This window comes from Doryrhamphus excisus, linkage group LG17, assembly GCF_037039965.1.
Source record: "Doryrhamphus excisus strain RoL-2023G ecotype Guam linkage group LG17, RoL_Dexc_Guam_v1.1, whole genome shotgun sequence".
Lineage (NCBI taxonomy): Eukaryota > Metazoa > Chordata > Actinopteri > Syngnathiformes > Syngnathidae > Doryrhamphus > Doryrhamphus excisus.
This window is the reverse complement of record NC_136373.1, coordinates 5313458-5338714: the sequence shown is the minus strand read 5'-3', so window position 1 is coordinate 5338714 and position 25257 is coordinate 5313458. Positions and strand designations below refer to the sequence as shown.

General features: G+C 40.9%; 2 protein-coding genes across 3 annotated transcripts in view; one reads left to right on the top strand and one right to left on the bottom strand.

Moving 5' to 3' along the window:
• Positions 1-400: 400 nt before the first annotated feature.
• gnas (GNAS complex locus) lies at positions 401-25212 on the bottom strand. 2 transcript variants are annotated; one of them, XM_058083308.2, is made up of 12 exons: positions 23719-25206; positions 20278-20350; positions 17411-17465; positions 15472-15591; positions 8329-8426; positions 6745-6799; positions 6576-6649; positions 4796-4854; positions 4573-4693; positions 3427-3557; positions 3284-3351; positions 401-2191 (listed from the first exon to the last, which is right to left on the bottom strand). In XM_058083308.2, the coding sequence occupies exons 1-12, from the start codon at positions 23855-23857 to the stop codon at positions 2045-2047; spliced, it is 1140 nt and encodes a 379-aa protein (XP_057939291.1). In that variant the 5' UTR covers positions 23858-25206; the 3' UTR covers positions 401-2044. The 2 variants fall into 2 exon arrangements, with proteins under 2 accessions (XP_057939291.1, XP_057939290.2); XM_058083307.2 differs by having other exon boundaries at positions 3284-3557; positions 23719-25212.
• LOC131136465 (piezo-type mechanosensitive ion channel component 2) overlaps positions 24164-25257 on the top strand; it is a 41178-nt gene continuing 40084 nt past the window's right edge. Inside the window, exon 1 of the mRNA XM_078798000.1 lies at positions 24164-24240. Coding sequence (XP_078654126.1) covers positions 24164-24240 — 77 coding nt within the window. The remainder of the gene's footprint in view (positions 24241-25257) is intronic.

Below are 25257 nucleotides of genomic sequence, written 5' to 3'. Positions count from 1 at the left end.
ATTTAAAGACCTTTTCATTCTTATGTAACAAGTGCATATCAGAGCAGGAAACAGGAAATTCCACTTGTAAAATGACGGAAATAACAGGAGTAGAAACAGGCAAAGTGTTGTGTTATTGCACATGTGCAAGGATGGACCTGGTTCTGTCTTCACCCCCCCAAGAAAAACTTTATTTGTCAGAGCTCTGGTTCAGATAGACCCATAAATGACGTATACATAAAACGAGAGATGATGTTTCTGATGTGCAAGCAAGAAAAGGAGGACCCACTCCCCTTCCTCCTCCTTCTTCTTCTTCTTTTTCTTTGCAAATAAAGTGAAATTAATCATTTTTTGGTCTTTTTCCAGTGTGGATATTTTGGTAGCAAAAGAATACGACTTGTGAAAAAAAAAACAAGGCAAATGTTTTGCATCGGTTCATTTTCCCTTTTTAAACCTTCCAAAATCAACAACAAAAAAAATGCAAGAAACCAAAAGAACACAACTTCAGTTGAAAGGATTTAACTTAGAAGCAAAACGCACACTTGAGTGTAAAATTTGTCATTTCTTTCCTAATAAAATACTCTTCTTAAAGCCCCTATACATTTCATATATTCATCCTTTTTAGGGGGAAGGGGGTATATGGATCCAAAAATAGACATTTAAATCATAAACGGGAAAAAAATCCCAAAAAAGAAGCTACAAATGGTTGTGTGTGGGTGTCCCCCAGGTCCTAAAGAGAAAGAGCGCCCGGGTGGATGCAGAGGGAGATAAAGAAAAAAAAAAAAAGGAAGGAAGTGGTAAAAAAAAAAAGGGGGGGGGGGGTCCAGGGCATTAGTTGGCCAAGCTATACAGCGCAGTATGACACCCACTTTAGCTCATTACACACGTACAGTCGTGATCAAGGCACAGGGATCTTCTAAAAGTTATTTTTTTTCTCAATAAAGTTGTACAAAATAATACATTTTACAGTCTGTACAAGAATAATAGTTCAGCAGTAACATAAAGTAAAGTAAACACAGATACAGAGAGAGAGCGAAATGGAGAAGGGTTGGACAGGGGGCAGAGCTTAGGGGGGTACGTATCTTTTTGTTGCCATTTTCTTCCTCCCTTTCCAATTTATGGATAATTTTTTTTTTGTCTTTAGTGCAGATGATAGGAGGGAGAAACCGGAAAGATAAAGAAAAAGAGAGCACACACAGAGGGCACAATGGCACTAAAGTCCACACAGCCACCCCCCCCTCCCCCTACACACACACACACACAAACAAAAAAATGTAGACAATAAAATAATAATGCATCTTTAACTTAAAGATACTGTAATGGATGCTCTTTGTCCCATCGTGTGATGATGATGATGATATATGATGTCAAAGCACAGGAGGGATTCTTCCTCTCGTCGTCGATTTCAAATCTCATCCGGAGAGGGGAGTGGGAGGGGGGGAAAAAAAAAAAAAAAAAAGCAAAACATGCCTCCATTTTGTGTTTGCTTGTTAAAAAAGTCTGACCACCCGCTAACTGTGGGCGTTTAATCTCAAAGCACTGCGGAGGCGCAACAACAACAACAACAAAAATAATAATAATAATTATCAGCGGCTTGTCGATGAGGAAGCCACTCTGGAGATCAATATGTTTTTGCGGAATAATCCAGTAAATGCACATTTGATGCATTGGTGTGTGTTTTTTTTTTTTTTTTTTTTTTTGGGGGGGGGGTTACCCGATATGCATATGTGATATTACTGCTATGTGTGTATTGTGTCCATATGCAATCAAATCCTGAGCACAATGCTAGCTAATCAGATGTATCGATACAGGTTGAGCGGCTCCAGATGAGAAGATCTCCAAGGGAAGTGCCCCCCCCCCTTTCTCCATCAGACATGTCCATCAAAGTGGGGTTAGCAGCAAGGGGAAGTTAGCATCATGTACTTTGTATATGTGTGTGTGTCTCCAAGTGTCTTTTTGGCATGTCTGTGGAAAAGTTCAAAGACTGTTCCCAAGTTTGTTCTTTTTTTTTTTTTGTGTGTTTCTTTTTCTTTTTGGGGCCAAAAAACCTCTTTTTCTCGTCCCATCACAAGAGCTCGTACTGCCGCAGGTGCATCCTCTGGATGATGTCCCGACAGTCGTTGAAGACGCGGCGGATGTTTTCCGTGTCGACGGCGCAGGTGAAGTGGGGGTAGCAGTAGTGGCGCCCGTCCCCGCTTGCTGTGCTGATCCTCTGTGTAAAGGAACACATCGCGTTATTTACAATATTTTACTTCGCTGGTCCAAAAATGAAAAAGAACTTGGTCAGCAATTTTTGTCTCCAGGTACTCCGGTTTCCTCCCACATTCCAAAAAAATATGCTAGGTTAATTAGCGACTCCAAATTGTCCATAGGTATGAATGTGAGTGTGAATGGTTGTTTGTCTATATGTGCCCTGTGATTGGCTGGCTGGCCACCAGTCCAGGGTGTACCCCGCCTCTCGGTTGAAGACAGCTGGGATAGGCTCCAGCACCCCTGCGACCCTCGTGAGGATAAGCAGTAGAAAATAAATGAATGAATACAACTCATACCGAAAGAAAAGTGCCAATCCGAATGAATATATAATGGGATTCCCAGGGGTGGAATATTCCTTTCCCCAATCCGATTGAGGTATCTTGTACCCGCTCAAACGGAAAGTTGTCAGGGTGTGTTCTTCTTCGTGGTGTTTTTCTTCTTCTGTAGTTTATTGGCGGTTGGCAAGCAGCTTTCGTGTGCATTAGCGCCATCTGTGGAACAGAATCTAAACCCTTCTATACGCCATTCACAAGTCCAGTTTTTATTAAAAAATAAAATATATATCTATATAAAACATGTCCCGAGTTTAATTATAAAATATTAGCAAGATTGAATTTGATCTTTTCCTGTTTAAATTTATTCCGGGTGCGTTCTTTCAGCACATGCTCAGATATGACGTAACACGCAGCTCGAGATGTTGTTCGGCTTTAAAAATGGAGGCGAGCAATCGGCACTGGACTGCTGCGGAAAGTTTGTTTTTGATCCGAACTAAATTTCAAGACTGGACGAACGGAAAAACTGGCAATACGGAGTTATTCCAACAAGTGAAAGAAAAACTCAAGGAAGTCGGTATCACATGATGTTGATGTTTACGTTTTACTGCGTATGCCCCATTGGCTATTCTGGTTGATTATAGCGACGCATGTAGACTAGAGATTGGAATATTCCTTTTCCATGGATACCATTGTTTTCGGAAAAGTCATTTGGAAAGAGGAAAAACTCATGTAAACGTGGCTATTGACACACACAAAAAAAAAACAATTGTACTGACCAGGAATTCATCTCTAATGAAATACTTTGCCCTTGTGACACGAGGATCTTCTCCAGGCTCTGGTGTTGCTGCAAGAGTGCAAAAAAAATAACTCATGTTAAAACATGAAAACAATGCAAACGCTATTAAAAATACCATCTCACCATCGTCAGGTGTAGTGTAGCGAGCAAATTCTGGAAAGTATTCCTCGATTTTGGACTTTCCTGCCAGCACTTTCTCTGCGAGGAGGTCCTGCTTGTTTAGGAACAAGATGACAGAAATGGTCCGCAGCCACCTGAAGAGAACACACACAAAAAAAAACATTGAGACCGTTTTCCCATTTCCCAAAAAATCATGGGGTATTGCCCCTAGTGATGTGCAACTCCAGTGGCCGCTGGATGTTGTAAATAAATGACAGGATTTATATTTGATGCTGCGATGGTGGTTGCTAGGGAAACCCTCACACTGGGTTACGTAATCACCAAAAAGCAATCATACAGGAAACCAATGCCTTATTCATTCATTCATTTTCTACCGCTTTTTCCTCACGATGGTCGTGGGGGGTGCTGGAGCCTATCCCAGCTGTCTTAGGGCGAGAGGCAGGGTACACCCTGGACTGGTGGCCAGCCAATCACAGGGCACATATAGACAAACAACCATTCACACTCACATTCATACCTATGGACAATTTGGAGTCGCCAATTAACCTAGCATGTTTTTGGAATGTGGGAGGAAACCGGAGTACCCGGAGAAAACCCACGCACGGGGAGAACATGCAAACTCCACACAGAGATGGCCGAGGGTGGAATTGAACCCTGGTCTCCTAGCGGTGAGGTCTGTGCAGTAACCACTCGACCGCTGTGCCACTCAAGGTCTGCACATTCATTCATTCATTCATTTTCTACCGCTTTTTCCTCACGAGGGTCGCGGGGGGTGCTGGAGCCTATCCCAGCTGCCTTAGAGCGAGAGGCAGGGTACACCCTGGACTGGTGGCTAGCCAATCACAGGGCACATATAGACAAACAACCATTCACACTCACATTCATACCTATGGACAATTTGGAGTCGCCAATTAACCTAGCATGTTTTTGGAATGTGGGAGGAAACCGGAGTACCCGGAGAAAACCCACGCATGCACGGGGAGAACATGCAAACTCCACACAGAGATGGCCGAGGGTGGAATTGAACCCTGGTCTGAGCGCTAACCACTCGACCGCCATGCTGCCTAAAACCAATGGCTTTTGTCAACAAAATAATGATGCCGTTGTGGAGATCCACACCAAAATCCTGGTCATTCTTGTAATTCCCACCTGTTATTCCAGATATTCTTGAAGAGGTTGAGGGCCTCCTGTAAACGGTTGGTGTGATTGTCCTCTCGTATCACCATGTTGTAGCTGCTACTGGCCACCACGAAGATGATGGCCGTCACGTCTGCATGGATTGGAGAAGGTCAAGGTAAACGACAGTCAAGACACGGCATGGCCAGGTCATCGGGCAAGTGAGGTGAAAAGAGAGGGACTCGGATGACATTACCATTAAAGCACTGGATCCACTTCCTGCGTTCATCTCGTTGACCGCCGACGTCAAACATGCTGTCAATGAAACGAGAGATAAGGATTTGGAGTGGAAATTCTTGCACAATAAACAATAGTATTTGCGTTCTTTACTTGAATCAGTATCGGGCGATACGAAACGCGTGTTGGTTCGCCGATTTATTTTTCCGCCGCGTCTCAATGCGGAGGCACAGTCGTCAAATCAATGCTAGATAAAACTTCAACCATGACAGAAATGTTTTGCATATGGTTGAATATTTATTGGCTGCACGGCGGTCGAGTGGTTAGCACTCAGACCTCACAGCAAGGAGATCAGGGTTCAATCCCACCCTCGGCCATCTCTGTGTGGAGTTTGCATGTTCTCCCCGTGCATGCGTGGGTTTTCTCCGGGTACTCCGGTTTCCTCCCACATTCCAAAAAACATGCTAGGTTAATTGGCGACTCCAAATTGTCCATAGGTATGAATGTGAGTGTGAATGGTTGTTTGTCTATATGTGCCCTGTGATTGGCTGGGGGTACACCAGTCCAGGGTGTACTCCGCCTCTCGCCCGAAGACAGCTGGGATAGGCCCCAGCACCCTCCGTGACCCTCGTGAGCGGGGGCCTCAAAGTAGTGTCCTGCGGGCCACATTTGGCCCGCGGGCCGCGTGTTTGAGACCCCCGCCTTGATATGAAAGTTTAATGTTAGTGCGGCCCGCGCAAGTTTGATATGGATGCTGTATGGTATCATGTACCCAGAAAAAATTATTACGTTTGATTAATGTTCATGTTAAAGGTTAAATAACTGTTAATAGTTATCCTCCCTATCCGTGTGGAAGTGGTAAGTTTTTGGCTATTTAAGTTTAAAGGAAATAACTTGAAGGCTACCGTTTAGGTCGCTAGCTCTCTAGTTTGCGAGTTAGCATGTGTCTCAAGACCCTGCAGTTGCGCAATATGTTGTAAATAAAAAGAGTATAAATGTGACTATAGTTGTGTTTTGTCATGTCTACAGGGCTCTAATAATGCTTTGTTCATTTTAATCTGAAAAAAATAATTTGTCTACCCACCAACTATATGTGGTTTCTTAAGTTTTTATTATTTGCCGTTTTATTATTATTATATTTATTTATTACTGATTGATTTTCTTTATTCTTGATTTGTTTATTTATTTTTCATTTTCATTTTGTGTAGAAAAATAAAAATAAAGATATTTGAGAACAGTGGAATGTTTTATCAGAGCTTTTATTGTAGAAAATCGGAACCAAAGCACTGAAAAAGTTTGTATATTTTTCTGTTTTTAATAAATGCGTTTTTTTTTTTTTGAAAACTTGATGCGGCCCAGCCTTGCCCAGACCCTAGCTCCAGTGGCCCCCAGGTAAAGTTGAGTTTGAGACCCCTGCTCGTGAGGATATGCGGTAGAAAATGAATGAATGAATGAATATTTATTCCTTTTAAAGTTGATAATGCCGTTTAAATGCGTGTTTAAGAAAGCTGAAACCTACTGTGTTCAGTGTTTACATTTCAATAAAGATTTGTTGAAACTTGAGACCTGGAATATTATATCGGTATATCGGCCACAAATATCGGCCCAAGCTAAATCGGCTATCGGCTAAGGGTGATGGAAAAAAATCGGTATTGGCATCAACCTGAAAAAAACCCATATCGGTCGATCCCTATTGAAAAGTGCCTAAATTCCAACATCAAGGCTAGATTTGGGATAAGACACTAATGTGGTTCCTCTGGGACTTACGGAAAACAAACAGTTTCATGTTTTTTGCTTACTGAAAATTAACTTTGTCCACTTGGAATCTTGTCTCGAAGATCCCTGAAGTTAGGACTCTGCACCGCAGCAAATCCTGAAAAAAAAAAAAAAAAAAAAAAAAACACAAACAAGTTCTCAAGATCGTTCGTGAACTTTGGTAACACATAATTTGTGACGCAGCAGACTCACCTGATCTGTCGGCGTGTAGTCGCCCTGCTTCACGATATCGATCTTATCTAGAAAGCTGAAAGAAGGAAATCAAGACGACAAGAGTAAATGACTTTCACGTCTTAAAATAAACATTGTCGGATTATTTAAGTGCATGTGAGTACAATTAAGACACAACTTGAAAGGTTTCCTGGCTGGTCCACTGGTCTATATTGGAGAGAAGTAATGAACCAGTCTAGTAATTCCCCCGTTTATCATTGTTAATTGGTTCAAGACCCGACTGTAATAAGTGACTTTCGGAATAGATAATAATACAAGGAAATCCAGCTGGAATAGGTGCAGATTCTGAAAGATCTAGAAAGCTTTCTGCAGGTTATTATGTGTAGCTGCTCTATCGGAATCCATAACTCAATACAAAAGGCCGAAAATTTGCATAATAGGTCCCCTTTAAGTTTAATTAGGGTTCAGTTTGACCCTGGAACAGATAAAACTGTTGCGCAACCTTTCAAGCACGTTATATATATATATATATATAAAAAGAGATGACATGGCGTAAGAGCGAGAATTAAAAGTGTTGTGGCGTCTGTCTGACATTACCGAGTACGTTTCAAAAATAGCTCCCCGGCGCCATGGCCTGTGGCATCGTTACCATGGAGACTTGACCACAAGCGCTATTAATAGGCTATCAGTTCCCAATCTGATGCAGCTCCACGGAGGACAGACAGGAAGACACGTGGAGAAAAGACAGATGGACAGAGAGAGGAGAAAGACGAGGAATTTTTTTTGTGTGTGGGTGGGAGGTAACAAAAGACTGGACTGTACCATCGTAAGGAAGAACACGGGCCATATCTTTGTCTGTTTTTTTTTTTTTTTTTTTAAACAACCAATGTTAAATCACATGCAAGTTTAAGTCAGTAGCACTTAGTCGCTAACAGCTGAGATATATTGGCCACTTCAACGTTCAAACGCCACCCCTCTTCCTTTTCTCAACATCCTGTGGCCCACAGATGACTCAGGCTGGGCCATGTTGACTCCCGGATGCTGCCGTTACATAAAGCTAGCTTTAATCTGGAATATTATCTGGAATGTATTACATACATGTAGCAGATGGAACTGGTAAAAATTTCTCGTCAATATCAGATTTTAGTGGATTACTAATTACTTTGGACACTGCTAGGGTTGAAAATGTATAGACTTGCAGTAAATGATGTGGAGAGCACGTACATGTTTATGTCACTAGGTGTCAGCAAAGAGTCAAATCATAATGTACAGGCATTGACTCCACTTGTGCATCATGGTAAGTTTAAAGGTCCCATATAGTAAGTACTCCAAATTGTCCATAGGTATGAATGTGAGTGTGAATGGTTGTTTGTCTATATGTGCCCTGTGATTGGCTGGCCACCAGTCCAGGGTGTACCCTGCCTCTCGCCCAAAGACAGCTGGGATAGGCTCCAGCATCCCCCGCGACCCTCGTGGGGAAAAGCGGTAGAAAATGAATGAATGTATGACAATGTAACATCCCTGGAGGCAAAAACGAATCCCTTTTAACATTTACAATAAAGCACACAAAAAAAGGTGAATCACTGTCAATGTCAGGCTACTCACTATTGTGCGCAGTCAATGAGCTGGTACTCATTGGATCTCTCGTAGCACACCTTGACGCCATCGTCCTGCCACAGTGTTTTTGCATGGTCGTAAAACTCCTGCAGAGAGAGAGAGAGAGAGAGAGCAGAGTCAAGTCAAATGCACGATGAAGATACTTTTTGGGTGTAAACTGTAACCACGTTATAACATCTGTATAATATCTAGCTAGCCAAAATGGTTCGAATTCCTGTTAGTGTAAGTTGAACTCTGAGTATTACTAGGTTATAAGGCTTTCATAATAATGTGACTGAAGACATTGCCTGTACAGTAATAACATATTTACTCACTTAACCATGTGCCACATTATTTATATGTCCAATAGGAAAGTTGGTTTAAAAATAGGAATAATAGTAGTTAGCACGCAGGCGTCACAGCTAGGAGACCCGAGTTCGATTCCACCCTCGGCTATCTCTGTGTGGAGTTTGCATGTTCTCCCCGTGCATGTGTGGGTTTACTCCGGTTTCCTCCCACATTCCAAAAACAGAACAGCACAGCAAGCTTTCTAGATCTTCCAGACTCTGCATCTCTTCCTCTATTTTTTCCTTGGATTTCCTGCTTCAAACTCTCAAAAGTTTTATGTAATTTACTCTCCCATGTTCCTCCTCTAGGGCTACACGGTGTTCGAGTGGTTAGCACAGACCTCACAGCTAGGAAACCAAGGTTCAATTTCACCCTCGGTTATCTCTGCATGGAGTTTGCATGTTCTCCCCGTGCATGCGTGGGTTTTCTCCGGGTACTCCGGTTTCCTCCCACATTCCAAAAACATGCTAGGTTAATTGGCGACTCCAAATTGTCCATAGGTATGAATGTGAGTGTGAATGGTTGTTTGTTTACAGTATGTGCCCTGTGATTGGCTGGCCACCAATTTTTTATTTACACCTTACATTGCTTATTGTATCTGATGATATCTACTATATTGGGTAATATGAGTGTAAAGGTGACTATAGGGTTGTTATTTTATGTCCAGAGGGCTCTAATAATGTTAAAAACATATGTAGAAGGTGCTTCTAACTACAAAATTATTCAATTTATAAAGGAAGGAATAATATTTTGTATATATTCCTTTATCTTGGTCATGTCTGGGTCAATTATAAACATATAGTTTGACTGTTGGTTAAAGATGCTCACTCTGATTAACTCATTTTAACTCACAGCTGTCAATTAAAGTTGTAGGCATAAAGACTTGCTCTGTGCCAGTTTGATTGCTCAACACTATTACTATAGCGCCATCCAGTGGTCGTAATTAGAACAGCAGTTTTTTTTTATTGAAAATGCAGCTAATTTTTTTTTTATAGTTTATAATATCTTGCGAGCCGGATTAAACCCATTTGCGGCCCATCATTCGGCCCGCCGCACATATGTTTGACACCCCTGATCTAATGACCGGAGAATGGAGTGTTCCACCGGCTTGTTGACACCACCAGCATGTACTGTACGTTGCGCCTGGGCAACGCCTGTGTACACATCTGCTAAAAGGTAAATACAGGCTGGGGGGGGGGGGGGGGTGCATGGGGGGGTGACCACCACACAGTGCAGACGGACTCTGTGACACACTGCGCCCACTTCCCTATTGGCCTCACATTCTTTGTAAGTGCAGTGACATGCTGTATATACGTTGCCATGTTTTCATAGTGCGCGGATGCACAACATAATCATCTGACTATGATTGCTCCGTGTTGTGAGGCGTTCAGACGCACTCGTATTTGTGACTGTTAGGCGCCAATTGCTTATTTTTTCATTCACGTACCCCCTATTTTAATTGCGGTACCGCTGGCTTTGGTCCATATTTTACCAGGCAACTTCCTGGTTTCTGTTTAAGATGACGTGGGACGTTATGAAGGGGTGGATGAGCCAGAGTGAAGATTCTATTGTAGGTCAAACAACAAAAATAGAAAAGAAATTCCTTTATCACAGTGCAAGAAAAAAAAACAGCACCACATGATGCAATGTTATGAATGCAAAAATTCTGGGGCGGATGACAGTTCTATAATGACTCAAACAGAAATAACTCATTCATTCATTTTCAACCGCTTTTCCTCACAAGGGTCGCGGTGGAATTGAACTTGGGTCTCCTAGCTGCGAGACCATGCATGCCAACCACTCCTCCACCGTGCAGCCTTTATGATACTATTATTCATTCATTCATTCATTTTCTACCGCTTTTCCTCACAAGGGTTGCGGGGGGTGCTGTCTTCGGGCGAGAGGCGGGGTACACCCTGGACTGGTGGCCAGCCAATCACAGGACACATATAGACAAACAACCATTCACACTCACATTCATACCTATGGACAATTTGGAGTCGCTAATTAACCTAGCATGTTTTTGGAATGTGGGAGGAAAACCGGAGTACCCGGAAAAAAACCCACGTATGCACGGGGAGAACATGCAAACTCCACACAGAGATGGCCAAGGGTGGGATTGAACTCAGGTCTCCTAGCTGTGAGGCCTGCACACTAACCACTCGCCCGCCGTGCAGCCTTTATGATAATATTTTTAATTCATTCATTTTTTACCACTTTTCCTCACAAGGGTTGTGAGGGTGCTGGAGCCTATCCCAGCTGTCTTTGTGCAAGAGGCGGGGTACACCCTGGACTGGTCGCCAGCCAATCACAGGGCACATATAGACAAACAACCATTCACACTCACATTCATACCTATGGACAATTTGGAGTCGCCAATTAACCTAGCATGTTTTTGGAATGTGGGAGGAAACCGGAGTACCCAGAAAAAAAACCCACGCATGCAAATTCCACACAGAGATGGCAGAGGGTGGAATTGAACCCTGGTCTCCTAGCTGTGAGGTCTGCACGCTAACCACTCATCCACCGTGCAGCCCCAGAAATAACGAATAAACCATACTATTGCATGAAATAGGTCCTAGCTACTTTCTCACCTACGTTCTGTAAACTTGGTCCAGTTCCCTCCCTGGTTCTGTTTCTTTCCACAACAAACCATGTGACATGTCTCCCGCCTCTTGTTACTTGCACTCATGTAAACAGGAAGAAGGTTCTGTGTTTGGACTATTGAGTGTAACAATGTTAATAAATGTCCAAAATAGAAGAAAAATATAAAGATACGGACAATCTAGCAGGCTGATTTAGTCAACACTAGAATTGAACCAACTGTTGTACTTTTTTTTTTTTTTTTGCAATTCAAGACCAAGTGGGCCACAACATTTTCCGGGCAAATGTTGCAGTTCTCCACAACCGCAGACTCATCATGTGTTTACCAACACAGCGTTCTTTTATAATCAGTCATGTGCTTGAGCATGTGTTTAAACCCTTCATTGCCCTATCTGTTCTTCTACTCTCTCTAAGCATGGCATCCTCTCTGTATCTATACATCTCAACATCACATGTTATAATTACATTCATTCATTCATTTTCTACCGCTTTTCCTCACGAGGGGTAGCGGGGGGGGGGCGTGCTGGAGCCAATCCCAGCTGTCTTTGGTCGAGAGGCCGGGTACACCCTGGACCCTGGGAAAACCCATGCATGCACGGGGAGAACATGCAAACTCCACACAGAGATGGCGGAGGGTGGGATTGAACTTGGGTCTCCTAGCTGTGTGGCCTGTGGGCTAACCACTCATCCCTCATTCATTCATTTTCTGCTGCTTATTTTCACAAGGGTCGCGGGGGTTGCTGGAGCCTATACCAGCTGTCTTTGGTCGAGAGGCGGGATACACCCTGGACTGGTGGCCAGCCAGCCAGCCAATCACAGAGCACATATAGACAAACAACCATTCACACTCACATTCATACCTATGGACAATTTGGAGTCGCCAATTAACCTAGCATGTTTTTGGAATGTGGGAGGAAACCGGAGTACCCGGAGAAAACCCACGCATGCACGGGGAGAACATGCAAACTCCACACAAAGATGGCCGAGAGTGGGATTGAACCCCGGTCTCCTAGCTGTGAGGTCTGCGCGCTAACCACTCGACCACCGTGCAGCCCTACGGGAGGAACATGGGAGAGCAAATTACATAAAACTTTTGAAGCAGGAAATCCAAGGAAAAAATACGGGAAGAGATGCAGAGTCTGGAAGATCTAGAAAGTTATAATTACCTGCCGTTATAATGACTTAGCTCTATTAATTAGTAGTTTGGTGCTTCTTGCCTGGTTTTGAATATCGACCAACTGAACTCCATTAATCTCTGACTTTTGAGGTCCGAACTTCCAATCACCGGGTCTAACAGGATCTCCGTGGATAGCGATCAAGACCGTATAAAGAGCGAATGCAAAAGCCAGGATGCCGACGCCAGATCCATCCCCTCCACCATGTACGCAAACGAATTGGAACTATCGACCACCACAAATAACTGAGTCCAAAACTGCAAACGTCTTAACGGTTATCAGGAAGACATGACTTCCCCTCCATCACACTAGTGGATCACATGCTACACAGGCATGACAGAAAGAGCATTGTGTAAGAGCAGAGGAGGGGAGGCTTTGTGTTAATGTTTGGTGCAGCAACAGCAGGATCATAGACACCCATTGTTCTCTTGATTTAGAGCTTCTGGCACTCTCGTGCGGACCGTTTTAATCTACCTAGAGAAATACCGATTGTTATTATGATGGGAACATGCAAACAATAAAACACGAATAAAAAAATAAACAATAATGCAAAACAAAATGTTCTGGTTTCCGTACTACTCTTTTTATATATACAGTAAAGTCTCGTTATATCGATATTCTCGGGAGTCGGAAAAAAATATCGATATAACCGGACTATCCATATATCCGATCCTGCGCCGAACTGCATTAAAAGTGGGCGGATCTTTGATATGTATGTAATTTTCTCCTGGAGTTCATGGATTGCGTATCTAGCATGCTTTTGTACTACAATAAATTTTGTACTACAGTAAATAAAAATAAACTTACGCTGTAGTGATTACCGGTTACCGGGACATAATTCACCCCGGAACTATCGATAGGGAAGGTGTTGCCACCCGGAGGGGTAGGCGCGAGGGACGGGTGTTTTCTGCTGTGTGTGCTGCACTCTGGTGGTGGAAGTGTGAAAAATAAAGTTGACTGGAAGCAGCCGTTCGCCGTGTTCTTTTTTGGTATTGAAATCCTTAAGCAAAGATTGATTTAAGCTGCTTTTGTATCGATATAAGCAGACCAAATTGGCTGCCGGGAGATGAAAAGGGCATCATAGTAACCGGATTATCATAATAACCGTGTATCGTGCTAACGGAGCTAATTATATCATAAAAGCTGGGAAATGAAAATAGTATCATAATAAGTAGTAATTCGTTTTAACCGATATCGATATAACGAGACTTTACTGTACAGGGTCAGTCAAAATAATTGACACATTTGTAGGTTAAATAAAAGGCAAATAAAGTAAAGAAACTATTTTTTTTATATAATGCCATAGTTTTTTTATTTCTTTGTCAGTTGCTGCCATGAATTGGACGAGTGAGCATCGCACTTTTATTGTGGAAACGTTTATCAAAACAAATGAATCTATAACTGCAACACAACGAGCGTTCCATTTGCACTTCAATCTTGGTAGACATGATCCCGTACCAGCTCCAACACCATCTTGTTATGGGTTAACAACTTCAGAGCTACTGGATCTGCATTGAAACCAAAATGAACCGACCTCGCACCGCCAGAACTGATTTCATTTTTAAAACATAATAAAACAGAATGGCATTATATTATATTATTACAATATATATATATACAATAATATATATACATTAATATGTACTTTTCGAAAATAAAAACACTTGTTACTTTACTTTATTTGCCTTTTATTTAACCTACAAATGTGTCAGATCATTTTGCCTGACCCTGTACATGTATATATATATTTTTTTCATATATATATATATATATTTTTTTTCATATAACATAAAGAGGTACTACTACTATACTTGAAGTGATTTTCTGTGAAAAAAAACACAATAAATCTAGTGTGGCACTGATTAAGTTCCTCTGGCTTGGACAATTAGCTAATGGGAAAATCCCCAGTGAGAAAATTAGGCCCACCAAGGCATTACCCGCCAAGGTCATTAGTACACCTCAGTGGTTGATACTCTTGTCAAGGGATTATCACTTGGGATTTGGGGACATTTACCTACCATCCGCTGCTTATCCACACACACACACGCTACAGCTTCATATCTGTTCGATACAATGACTTTCATTTCACACAAAAAACTCTGCAAATGCATGATCATTGCATTCGCAACTGGGAAACCTTGAATTGTTTATAGCACTGTAGATGTACCATAAAACAAAAATTACTCACGATTACTATCTATTACAATTCTGAATCCATTCTAAGTTTTCAAGAATCGTTATTAGAAAGACATTTGTCATGCCATATCTACGGTATATGGTACTGTGTGATGCTAACATTAGCTAACCAGCTAGCAAGAATTACTAGTAGCTCATGAGCTACTAGTAGTTGCTAACCACTTTGGAAGTAGCACTCCACGGGTTTTTTTTTTCATTTATTATCGGCTCCTATACCGACAAAATTAGAAAGTGGGTTTCGGTAGTAGACCGGAAGTTCTCCGGAGCGCTCGGGAGTGAGACCAATCCCAGCAGAGTGGGTGGAATAAATTAAAACAAACTGTTTTTTAAATCCATGGATTCACAGCTGGAATAGGTGTAGATTCCGGAAGATCTAGAAAGCTTTCTGTGTGTAGGGGTTCATAATTCAATACAAAGGGCCGAAAATGAGCTATGCTAACTTCAGCTCATCTCTAATAAATGTAAATTTACATTGTTTCTAGAGTAAATAACGGAAAAAGCTACAAAATATAATTTCACACTTGGTCTATCATACTGGTGGACCAGGCAGGACACCTTCAATGTTACCCGGTAGCGTCTGTGCTAATGCTAACAGACAACGATAAGACAAATCAGTCATCGCCAACCACTAACAAGCATCACGTCCATTAGTGGTTACAACTAAATTACAACTCACGCCTGTTGGTGAAGTCAAAGAGATAAACAATTATTTACTCTTGCTCAATTTTAAAAGCACTTAAGTGCTAAATGGTTGAAAATCACTTCACAGGAGTACTTGATAAAAAAGGTTGTGAAGTGAGTTCTTTGTTTGCGACATGTAAATACTCACAGACGGAAACTCAAAGTCCTTCTGGTTGACGAGGTTGAGGATGTATTCGATGCGATACTGGTTTCCTGGAGAGGCCAACTGCACTGGAGGTGTCAGGGTGCTCATGGCGGTTACTATGGTCTGTCGTAACAGAAACACACAGGCGGTGGCGCAAGTCAAATAATAGAACAAATCAATGTGCAAGATCACAACAAGCAATGTCGGCTTAAGCACTTTTAGGCTTTGCTCACACAAAATATTAGTGCTCATTTGCACCCTCTACAGGCGGGATACTCGCGCCCCCACTTGGGCCCCAAACATCCACCTGCTCAAATCAAAGCTAATAGTGGGGCGGGTGGAGTGGTGAGTTTTAATTGTGTAAACGATACACTGCATTTCAAATGCAAGGGGGGAGGAATTCGACATGGACCAGTGTTAAAATGACTGCAAAACGTATGCATTAAATACTAATAAAAATATTTCCAAAAAATAATATTTATTAATAATATTAATAAATATTATAATTAACATGTATTAACAATATGTATTAATATTTCTTAATAGTAATAGTTTTTATTAGTTTTTAATGCATACTTTGTGTATACCTTTTGCTGTCATAATAACACAAAAAACTAATAAAAATATTTCCAAAAAATAAAATTGATTAATAACATTAATAAATATTATAATTAACATGTATTCACAATATGTATTAATATTTCTTAATAGTAATAGCTTTTTTTGTTTTTAATGCATACTTTGTGTATACCTTTTGCTGTCATAATAACACAAAAAACGAATAAAAATATTTCAAAAAAATAATATTCATTAATAATATTAATAAATATTATAATTAACATGTATTCACAATGTGTATTAATATTTCTTAATAGTAATATTTTTTTTAGTTTTTAATGCATACTTTGTGTATACCTTTTGCTGTCATAATAACACAAAAAAATAATAAAAATATTTCAAAAAATAATATTTATTAATAATATTAATAAATATTATAATTAACATGTATTCACAATATGTATTAATATTTCTTAATAGTAATATTTTTTTAGTTTTTAATGCATATTGTGCATACCTTTTGCTGTCATAATAACACTAAAAAACTAATATTTCCTCAAAAATATATTAGTAATGTATTAATACTTATTTATAATATTTGTTTTTAATGCATACTTTACGCACACTTTTTGCTGTCATTTTAACACAAAAAGTAACAAAAATATTTCCCCCCAAATATAATATAATAATATTTTTATAGTGTTCAATGCATACTTTGTGCATACGTTTTGCTGTTATTTTAACACTAAAAAACAAATAAAAATATTTCCTCAAAAATAATTATATTAATAATTTATTATTTCTTTATAATATTAATATTTATTAGTTTTTAATGCATACTTTGTGCATACTTTTTGCTGTCATTTTAACACAAAGAACATACAAATATTTCCTCAAAAATAACAATAACTTTTAGTTAATAATATTCTCTATTAGTGTCTAATACATACTTTGTGCATACTTTTTGCTGTCATTTTAACACTAAAAAACAAAAAAATATTTCATCAAAAATAATACAATTACAATTGATTAATTCTATTTATTTAGAATCTTAATATTTTTTTATTAGTTTTTAATGCATGCTTTGTGCATACTTTTTGCTGTCATTTTAACACAAAAACCAAAAAATACATTTCATCAAAATAATATAATATAATTACAATGTATTAATTCTATTTATTTATAATAATAATTTTTATTAGTTTTTAATGCATGCTTTGTGCATACTTTTTGCCGTCATTTTAACACTGGTCCATGTCAAATTCCCGTTCGGATGAACCAAACTGCACCAGAATTCACTTGCAATTCATCTTTCAAGTGGTCTCGTTCCACTTGCTGCACTTGATCAACAAATTGTGAACGCACCCTTAGTGTGATCACTCACCTCAATGGCCTCTTTGATATTATTTTTGATGTCCTGGATTTTTTGCTTCTTCTCTCTGAAAAAAGATGATTGACAAAGATGAATACAAAATCTCTTAGCGGTAGATTTGTAAGATTTTGTCATGATGTCACCAATGCGTGTTTAGTCATGATGGGACAGGAACATCCAAAGAAGAATAACTCATATTGATATATCAAAAAGTGCCTAGCTCTACATTACTATGACATTTATACAGTTTGTTTTTAACAGAGAGAAGGTTAAACAGACCTTCATTCGGAATTATGTCTGCATGCTTTGAAGGATAGCACTCTGCTACGAGACATTCGGACCATCTCCCCCCACCCCCCCCGTTCACTCTTGAACAGAAATATTTGTAATAAAAAGGCGAGCAGAGAGAGCCAGCCACTCTTCTTTCACCTTGAGTGTCTCAGGACAACACAGCATTGTGTTTATAGTGTCACTCCAATACAAGCGACACCACACTGGGCCAAAGGTGGTGTGCAAGCTATCGTTTTCTTTATACAAGTCAAACCTGCACGCTAAAGTACCATTAACTCTTCTAATTTAGGAACTATATGTACAATATCTCACAAAAAAAGAGCACACCAATCACAATCAGGTCTTGCAGTTAATAAATTAAATGAATATAAAATTTGATCATTTTGCCGGCTTCTATATATTGACATGTGCACTTGCTGCGCTACACGATCAAATACTTCCTTTGTGCCTTGTTATAGTTTCAAATAAATAATACAAAATGGTGGAACTTATGTTTCAGCTGCCGCAATTCCCAAAGCAAAAACATTACACAGAATTGTTTACGCAAATAAACGTGAGTGTGAATGGTTGTTTGTCTATATGTGCCCTGTGATTGGCTGGCCACCAGTCCAGGGTGGAGCCCGCCTCTCGCCCAAGGACAGCTGGGATAGGCTCCAGCACCCCCACTGCAACCCTCGTGAGGATAAGCGGTAGAAAATGAATGAATGAATGAATACAAAATGGTGGAACTTATGTTTCAGCTGCCGCAATTCCTGAAGCAAAAACGTTACACAGAATTGTTTACCTAAATAAATGTGAGTGTGAATGGTTGTTTGTCTATATGTGCCCTGTGATTGGCTGGCGACCAGTCCAGGGTGTACCCCGCCTCTCGCCCGAAGACAGCTAGGATAGGCTCCAGCACCCCCCCCCGCAACCCTTGTGAAGATAAGCGGTATAGAAAATGAATGAATCTTTATGCAAATAAGCAGACATCCGGGTTGCAGAATTAGCCAATAAAAATCGACATATTGTGAATAAAATCCTGTAATCGTGAACAGTAGGGATGTCCCAATCCGATCTTTAGAATAGGGAGCCCGGATTGGATAATATCGGCTTCGGTAAAAAATATTTACCAGCACTTTATCTCAAACTGGAAAGCATGAAACTCAAACTGAAACCAAGAAAATGAACTAGCTAATGCGTGCATGTCACATATCACCCCTAAGTGATTATTCCGCATGAAGCTAATAAAGACCCTCACACAGAATATATTCACACACACACACACACACACACACACACACAGCTCGCGGTGATGAAGACTCATGTGCTAGGTCATACGCTGTAGTCCACCTAAGGTGCTGATTATCAACTGCAAAGTTTTTATACAAGACTCTGCTGAATTTAAATGCGATATCATCATATTGTGATACATCCTAAAAATATTGTGATACATACATGTGATAATATTACAAGGAAGACATTCAAACTTGACAATCATTGCCGTCCGAACTACTTAATTACATCAGTTCCAGTCCAGTTTTCACGTTTTAAAAACAAACAAAACTTGTACAACAGGTTCCCACTGCAGACCTGATTTGAGGCCCTGACTAAAAATAAAGTATACAGCAAATGTGCAGGCTAGTCTGTCCAATGCAACGGACTCCATAATTTTCCTTGTAATTCCTGTTGCTTTACTCGTTTCACCGCTCATAAGCGCGATCGCCGCTCTTTGCTCGAGCTAACATTAGCCTAAGCTTGATTGCTAGCAGTTAGTCTGCCAGGGCAAAATAGGACAGGAGTTGACTGAACTTTAAAAAGGTAGATAAGATTGGTTTCAAAGTATATAATAATAATAATAATAATAATAATAATAATAATAATAATAGATTCAATTTATAATGCACTTTCCATTCCTCAGAATCACAAAGTGCTTCACAGAAAAAAGGAATAAAAAAGAAAATTTGAGAAAAAAAACAAAAAAAACCCACAAGTATTACAAACTGTAATATACTATACTAATATATTATATATACTATACTAATATATTATATATTATTAATACATATAAATAATATTTTTCTCCATATATAATAATATATAATTATATATAAATATATATTACAATATATTATATATACGTATATATATATATATATATACGTATATATATATATATATATATATATTATATATATATATATATATATATATATATATATATATATATTATATATATATATTACATTATTTAAAATAAATAACAAAAAAACCTAAACTGTATTATGGAAAGCAGGAAGTGAACAAATAAAAAAATTAAATAAAATAAAAATAATAAAAATTTATAAAATAAATTTAAAAAAATATTATATTAGGAAAGCAGGAAGTGAACAAATGTAACAGTTACTGATTGTAAAAGTACCAGATGGAGGGGTAGGATTTAATAAGCTTTGCTTCTTCCTACTCCTTTTGGACATGTGGAACTGTGAACTGATTATGTGATGCATTCAACTGTAATCTGATGCATGTTCAAATGAAATTAAACCATTACCATTACCTTATTTATAATATTATAATTTATTTGTATACTATATTAATATATTACTCACTCTGCATTGAAGCCATTGACATGGAGGATCCTCATCTGTTTCACTATTGTGCTCTTTCCTGACTCACCAGCTCCTAAAAAGAGACCAACAAAAATAAATGTCAGGGATGACTTGACATGACAACACAAGAAATACGACACCACAGCAACATTTGTCTCAAAATGCAAAGGTTTTGTCCACATTGACTTCATCCTTCCAATGCCGGAAACGTCCAGTTAACAGCACATTTCATACTTTGCAGACACTTTCTAGTTGGGACAAGTGAAGGCCAGGAGAGAGTTGACATGGTCACGGCTGAAATAACAAACTGGATGTTTTCCGCTGGATGCAGTGATGACAAAGACATGATTGTATATTTAGACTTGAACTTCTTCCTTCGAATGGATTCATGGTTGCCTAATTCATTATCAATAACTTCAGTCATATATATCCAAGCCCGGATGTTGATACGTGCAGCGACAACTTGATAGTCACATTCTTCCATTATGGAAAAAAAAGACACAATAAAAAGCAAATAGTACTGCATTCAAGCTAAAAGCAATTGAGTTCAAATCCTTGACAAAAACTGTCCGCATGATAGCAACCGTCCCTGGATCCTTATAATGTGGACCGGAGTCAAAAACCATAGCCGTAATTAGCCTTGTACTGTGTTTTACACTGGGTGCTGGAGCCTATCCCAGCTGTCTTCGGGTGAGAGGTACATCCTGGACTAGCATTAAACTTTCATATCAAGGCGGGGGCCTCAAACTAGTGTCCTGCGGGCCACATTTGGCCCGCAGGCCGCGTGTTTGAGACCCCTGCTCACGAGGGTCGCGGGGGGTGCTGGGGCCTATGCCAGCTGTCTTTGGGCGAGGTACACCCTGGACTGACGGCCAGCCAATCACAGGGCACATATAGACAAACAACCATTCACACTCACATTCATACCTATGGACAATTTGGAGTCGCCAATTAACCTAGCATGTTTTTGGAATGTCGGAGGAATTGAACTCGGGTCTCCTAGCTGTGAGGCCTGTGTGCTAACCACTCAACCACCGTGAAACTTATTCATTCATTTTCTACCTCTTATCCTCATGAGGGTCGCGGGGGTGCTGGAGCCGGCGAGAGGCGGCGGGGTACACCCTGGACTGGTGGCCAGCCAGCCAATCACAGGGCACATATAGACAAACAACCATTCACACTCACATTCATACCTATGGACAATTTGGAGTCGCCAATTAACCTAGCATGTTTTTGGAATGTGGGAGGAAACCGGAGAACCCGGAGAAAACCCACGCATGCACGGGGAGAACATGCAAACTCCAAACACAAAATATTTTTAGTAAAAGTTTAGAAAATAATTACATGTAACATCCCGGCCTCTCGCCCAAAGTCAGCTGGGGTAGGTTCCAGCATATCCCCATAACATCATCCACGGAGCCCAAATATTATGTTTTTATGGGCCTGCAGCTTTCCAATGAAGATATCCACCTCTGTTTCAGTGAAGTTCTGCTTCTTCGTCTCCAGCTTCTCAGCAGCCATGATTCGGAATGCAATCAAAGGGTCATTAAATATGGCCGCTACCTTGCAGTGACCATTTAAGGTGTGGAGAGGGCGTGTCAAGGGGTGGAGTTGAGTATGCACATTTGGACAGCAGGTCAAGCACAAACTTCATGAATGTTCTTTGAGGTCTGAATATTTTTGTATTCATAGATGACGCCCCTCTTCCTTGTTGTTGTTTTTGGATGCAGGAAGAAGCAGCGGAAATGACGCATATGGCTTAAAATTGACGTTTTGATCGAGATATCCCGATTGAAGTGGACTATTATTAACACAAGTAACTTTGAAATGCCTACAAATGGACATGGGAGGAGGAGTCAGACGCTCTTAGACCCTGCCAACCTCTTAACACACACACACACGCACAACCACATGTTGAGTGTGTCTGCTCACTTCTGCATGGAGCTACAGTCAAAACACACGAGGGCTGTGGGGAAACATTCCCATGAAAAAGGTATCTGGTGCAGCAAAATAGGAGACCCCACGTTTGCTTCCAAATAATCCAACTGAATTGATGCTATATTGACAACAATCAAATCTCAAGGCTGTTTTAAAAGTAGACACATGATTTGATAGCGTATTTAAATGTGCTTTAAAAGTGTTGGTTGCTGGCATTGTGATACACATGCATGTTGCATGACAAACTCATCATAGTGTGCTCCTTTAAGCTATTACAATATTGGTTCTATTGCTGCTGTTTTGTGGATATATTTATTCACAAATGACTACGTGATATACAGTATTTCTATTTCCAATTTTTCATGCAGGGCTGAAAAGTGGACAAAGTGGTTAGCACGCAGGCCTCACAGCTAGGAGACCCGAGTTCAATTCCACCCTCAGACATTTTCTCCAGGTACTCCGGTTTCCTCCCACATTCCAAAAACATGCTAGGTTAATTGGCGACTCCAAATTGTCCATAGGTATGAATGTGAGTGTGAATGGTTGTTTGTCTATATGTGCCCTGTGATTGCCTGGCTGGCCACCAGTCCAGGGTGTACCCCGCCTCTTGCCCGAAGACAGCTGGGATAGTCCAGCACCCCCCCACTGCGACCCTCAAGCTAGGTTAATTGGCGACTCCAAATTGTCCATAGGTATGAATGTGAGTGTGAATGGTTGTTTGTCTATATGTGCCCTGTGATTGGCTGGCTGGCCACCAGTCCAGGGTGTACCCCGCCTCTTGCCCGAAGACAGCTGGGATAGGCTCCAGCACCCCTCCACTGCGACCCTCAAGCTAGGTTAATTGGCGACTCCAAATTGTCCATAGGTATGAATGTGAGTGTGAATGGTTGTTTGTCTATATGTGCCCTGTGATTGGCTGGCCACCAGTCCAGGGTGTACCCCGCCTCACTCGCCCGAATACAGCTGGGATAGGCTCCACCCCCCCCCCCCCCCCCCGCGACTCTCGTGAAATGAATGAATGTCACTGTGCCAAGCTGAAAATGTGGACTCCTCCCCCTGGTGCGCTGTACGGCCATACCAAATTGGGTGCGCTCATTGGTGCACTGGGCCAAATTACTACTCTGTGGGCTGCGCCACCATCTGCTACCTTGCGGTGCGCCACCTTGCGGTGCACCACGCCACACTTTTATGTCACGCTTATGTCACTCGCCCAAAGACCAGTGAGGCGAGCGAGTCCAAATCATGTACAAAAAAAAGTCCTATATATTCATAAGTTACAGTACTTAGGTGTGTGCTTATTTGTTGTGAAACTCATGCCGTTACATAATGTACTGTTGTTAACAATGACCTCATCAGCGCTATAACTGCTAGCTATGGGGTTTGCCTCCTATTGCTAGTCCAACATTGGTTCTGTTGCAGCTGTGATGCACAATTCAACCGTTACCAGGGAGTTTATTTACAGTTTGATAAAACATCACATAACATACATATGAGTCCACTTACCTAAAAGCAATAGTCTGTGTGTTGCTCTGTAGATTTGTTTGTCCTTTTGGAGCTGCTTTTCTATCTTTTTATTCGCTTCTCTCTGGGCCTTCTCCTCATTTCTCTGGTCTTCAGTCTTACTGTTGCCCAAACAACCCATCTTCCCACAGGGAGAAGGAAAAAGGGAGGTTCCAAACACAAGAAGAGAAAGTGGTGGGAAATGTGGAAAGAAATATATGACGTGGACTTAGTTTGACCAAGAATAAGGTCTTCCCAAACAAAAAAGTGTTTCCACTCAGGCCTGGTCCAGAATTGATTTGTAGTCCAGAATGAAGGTAAGCCAACTGTGTTGAAAAACGGGATTGTCTTTTTTTTTTTTTTTGGTGGGGTTTTCCTCCTTCACGTTTGATGTTAGAACCCGCAGAGTCCTTTTTAAGACTGAAATTGGCAGTTGACGTCGAAGAATATGACAACCAAGTTGGGTCTCACTGCTGCCGGCGACAGGGAGCTGAACTCGGCGAGAGTGTGGCGCTCACCCGCATGGTGGCCCAGCTCGGTTCCAAGCCTCCATTCGAAACATGCATTTTAAAAAAAAAAAAAAAAAATACAGGTCCAACTGGTTCGGTGTTGTGGTTAAGTGGGTGAAGTGGTGGGGGGATATCCAGTCCACCAGCAGGAAGTCAATGAATAACACCCAAAACGAGCTACATGTGTGATATTTTCATTGCTTCCGGACCACTTCTCGGCAGCCGGCCGAGTCCGTGAGCTGCTTTCTGGATCGCCGGATCCGAATTTAGTCTTCTGTATTTTATCTCGCTTTTGTGGTTTTCTCCTTCCAAAAAACAATCATCTCAAATGCGTGCCCACTGTCTTTTGGGGTTATTATCAACCGCTCACATCACAACAAATCGCAAACGCGACACTTCCCCCTCTTGTATGGAATTCAAATAATCCCCAACATGGACAATTACAACCAAAAAATGAGATTAAGAGTCGCCAGGTTTGTTGTTTTTTTTAGGGGGTGGTAGTGGTGGGGGGTAAAGCAGCTGGCTGTCAAAAGACTGGGCTTTTGGAGAAGCCTACATGAGGCCTGTACGTGCACGCTCACGCACGCTCGTACACATACATGCATATTTGTCCTCCATGGTTGCGATATTGGGTGAAATAAACAACGCGTTAATAGACTAGCATTTGCATTCAAATCCGGCGGAAAAGCAACATAAATGCACACATAAACCAATTAGCACCACAAAGCTAGCTAGTCGTAGCAGAACCGAGGCCGCCCTCCTCCTCCTCCTCTTACTCCGCTACGCTCCTGGAAGGCGAAAAAAAAAATGACGCGAAGAAGAAGCAATTCTTCTTCTTCTTCTTTTTCTTCTTCTTGAAGCGTATTCTTTTTTTTAATGTTCTCTCCGTTTTCCGAGAACAGGAACCTACATTGAGACAGCGACCAGGCAAGCGTTGGGTTAGAGACGGGGTGGGGCCACGCCGCCGCGCTCGGTGAACCCTGGGAAGGCTGAGAGCGAGGCGAGGCGTTGACAGTGTTAGTGGTGGACCGAG

What these genes read in the sequence shown, in the direction of transcription:
- gnas (XM_058083307.2), bottom strand. Translation starts at nt 23,857, where the DNA reads ATGGGTTGTTTGGGCAACAGTAAGACTGAAGACCAGAGAAATGAGGAG. An exon ending in CTCATTGACTGCGCACAATA is followed by an intron (nt 6,800 to 8,328) that starts GTGAGTAGCCTG and finishes TCCTTCTTTCAG; the next exon opens with CTTTCTAGATAAGATCGATA. An exon ending in ACTACACGCCGACAGATCAG is followed by an intron (nt 6,650 to 6,744) that starts GTGAGTCTGCTG and finishes TTTTTTTTTCAG; the next exon opens with GATTTGCTGCGGTGCAGAGT.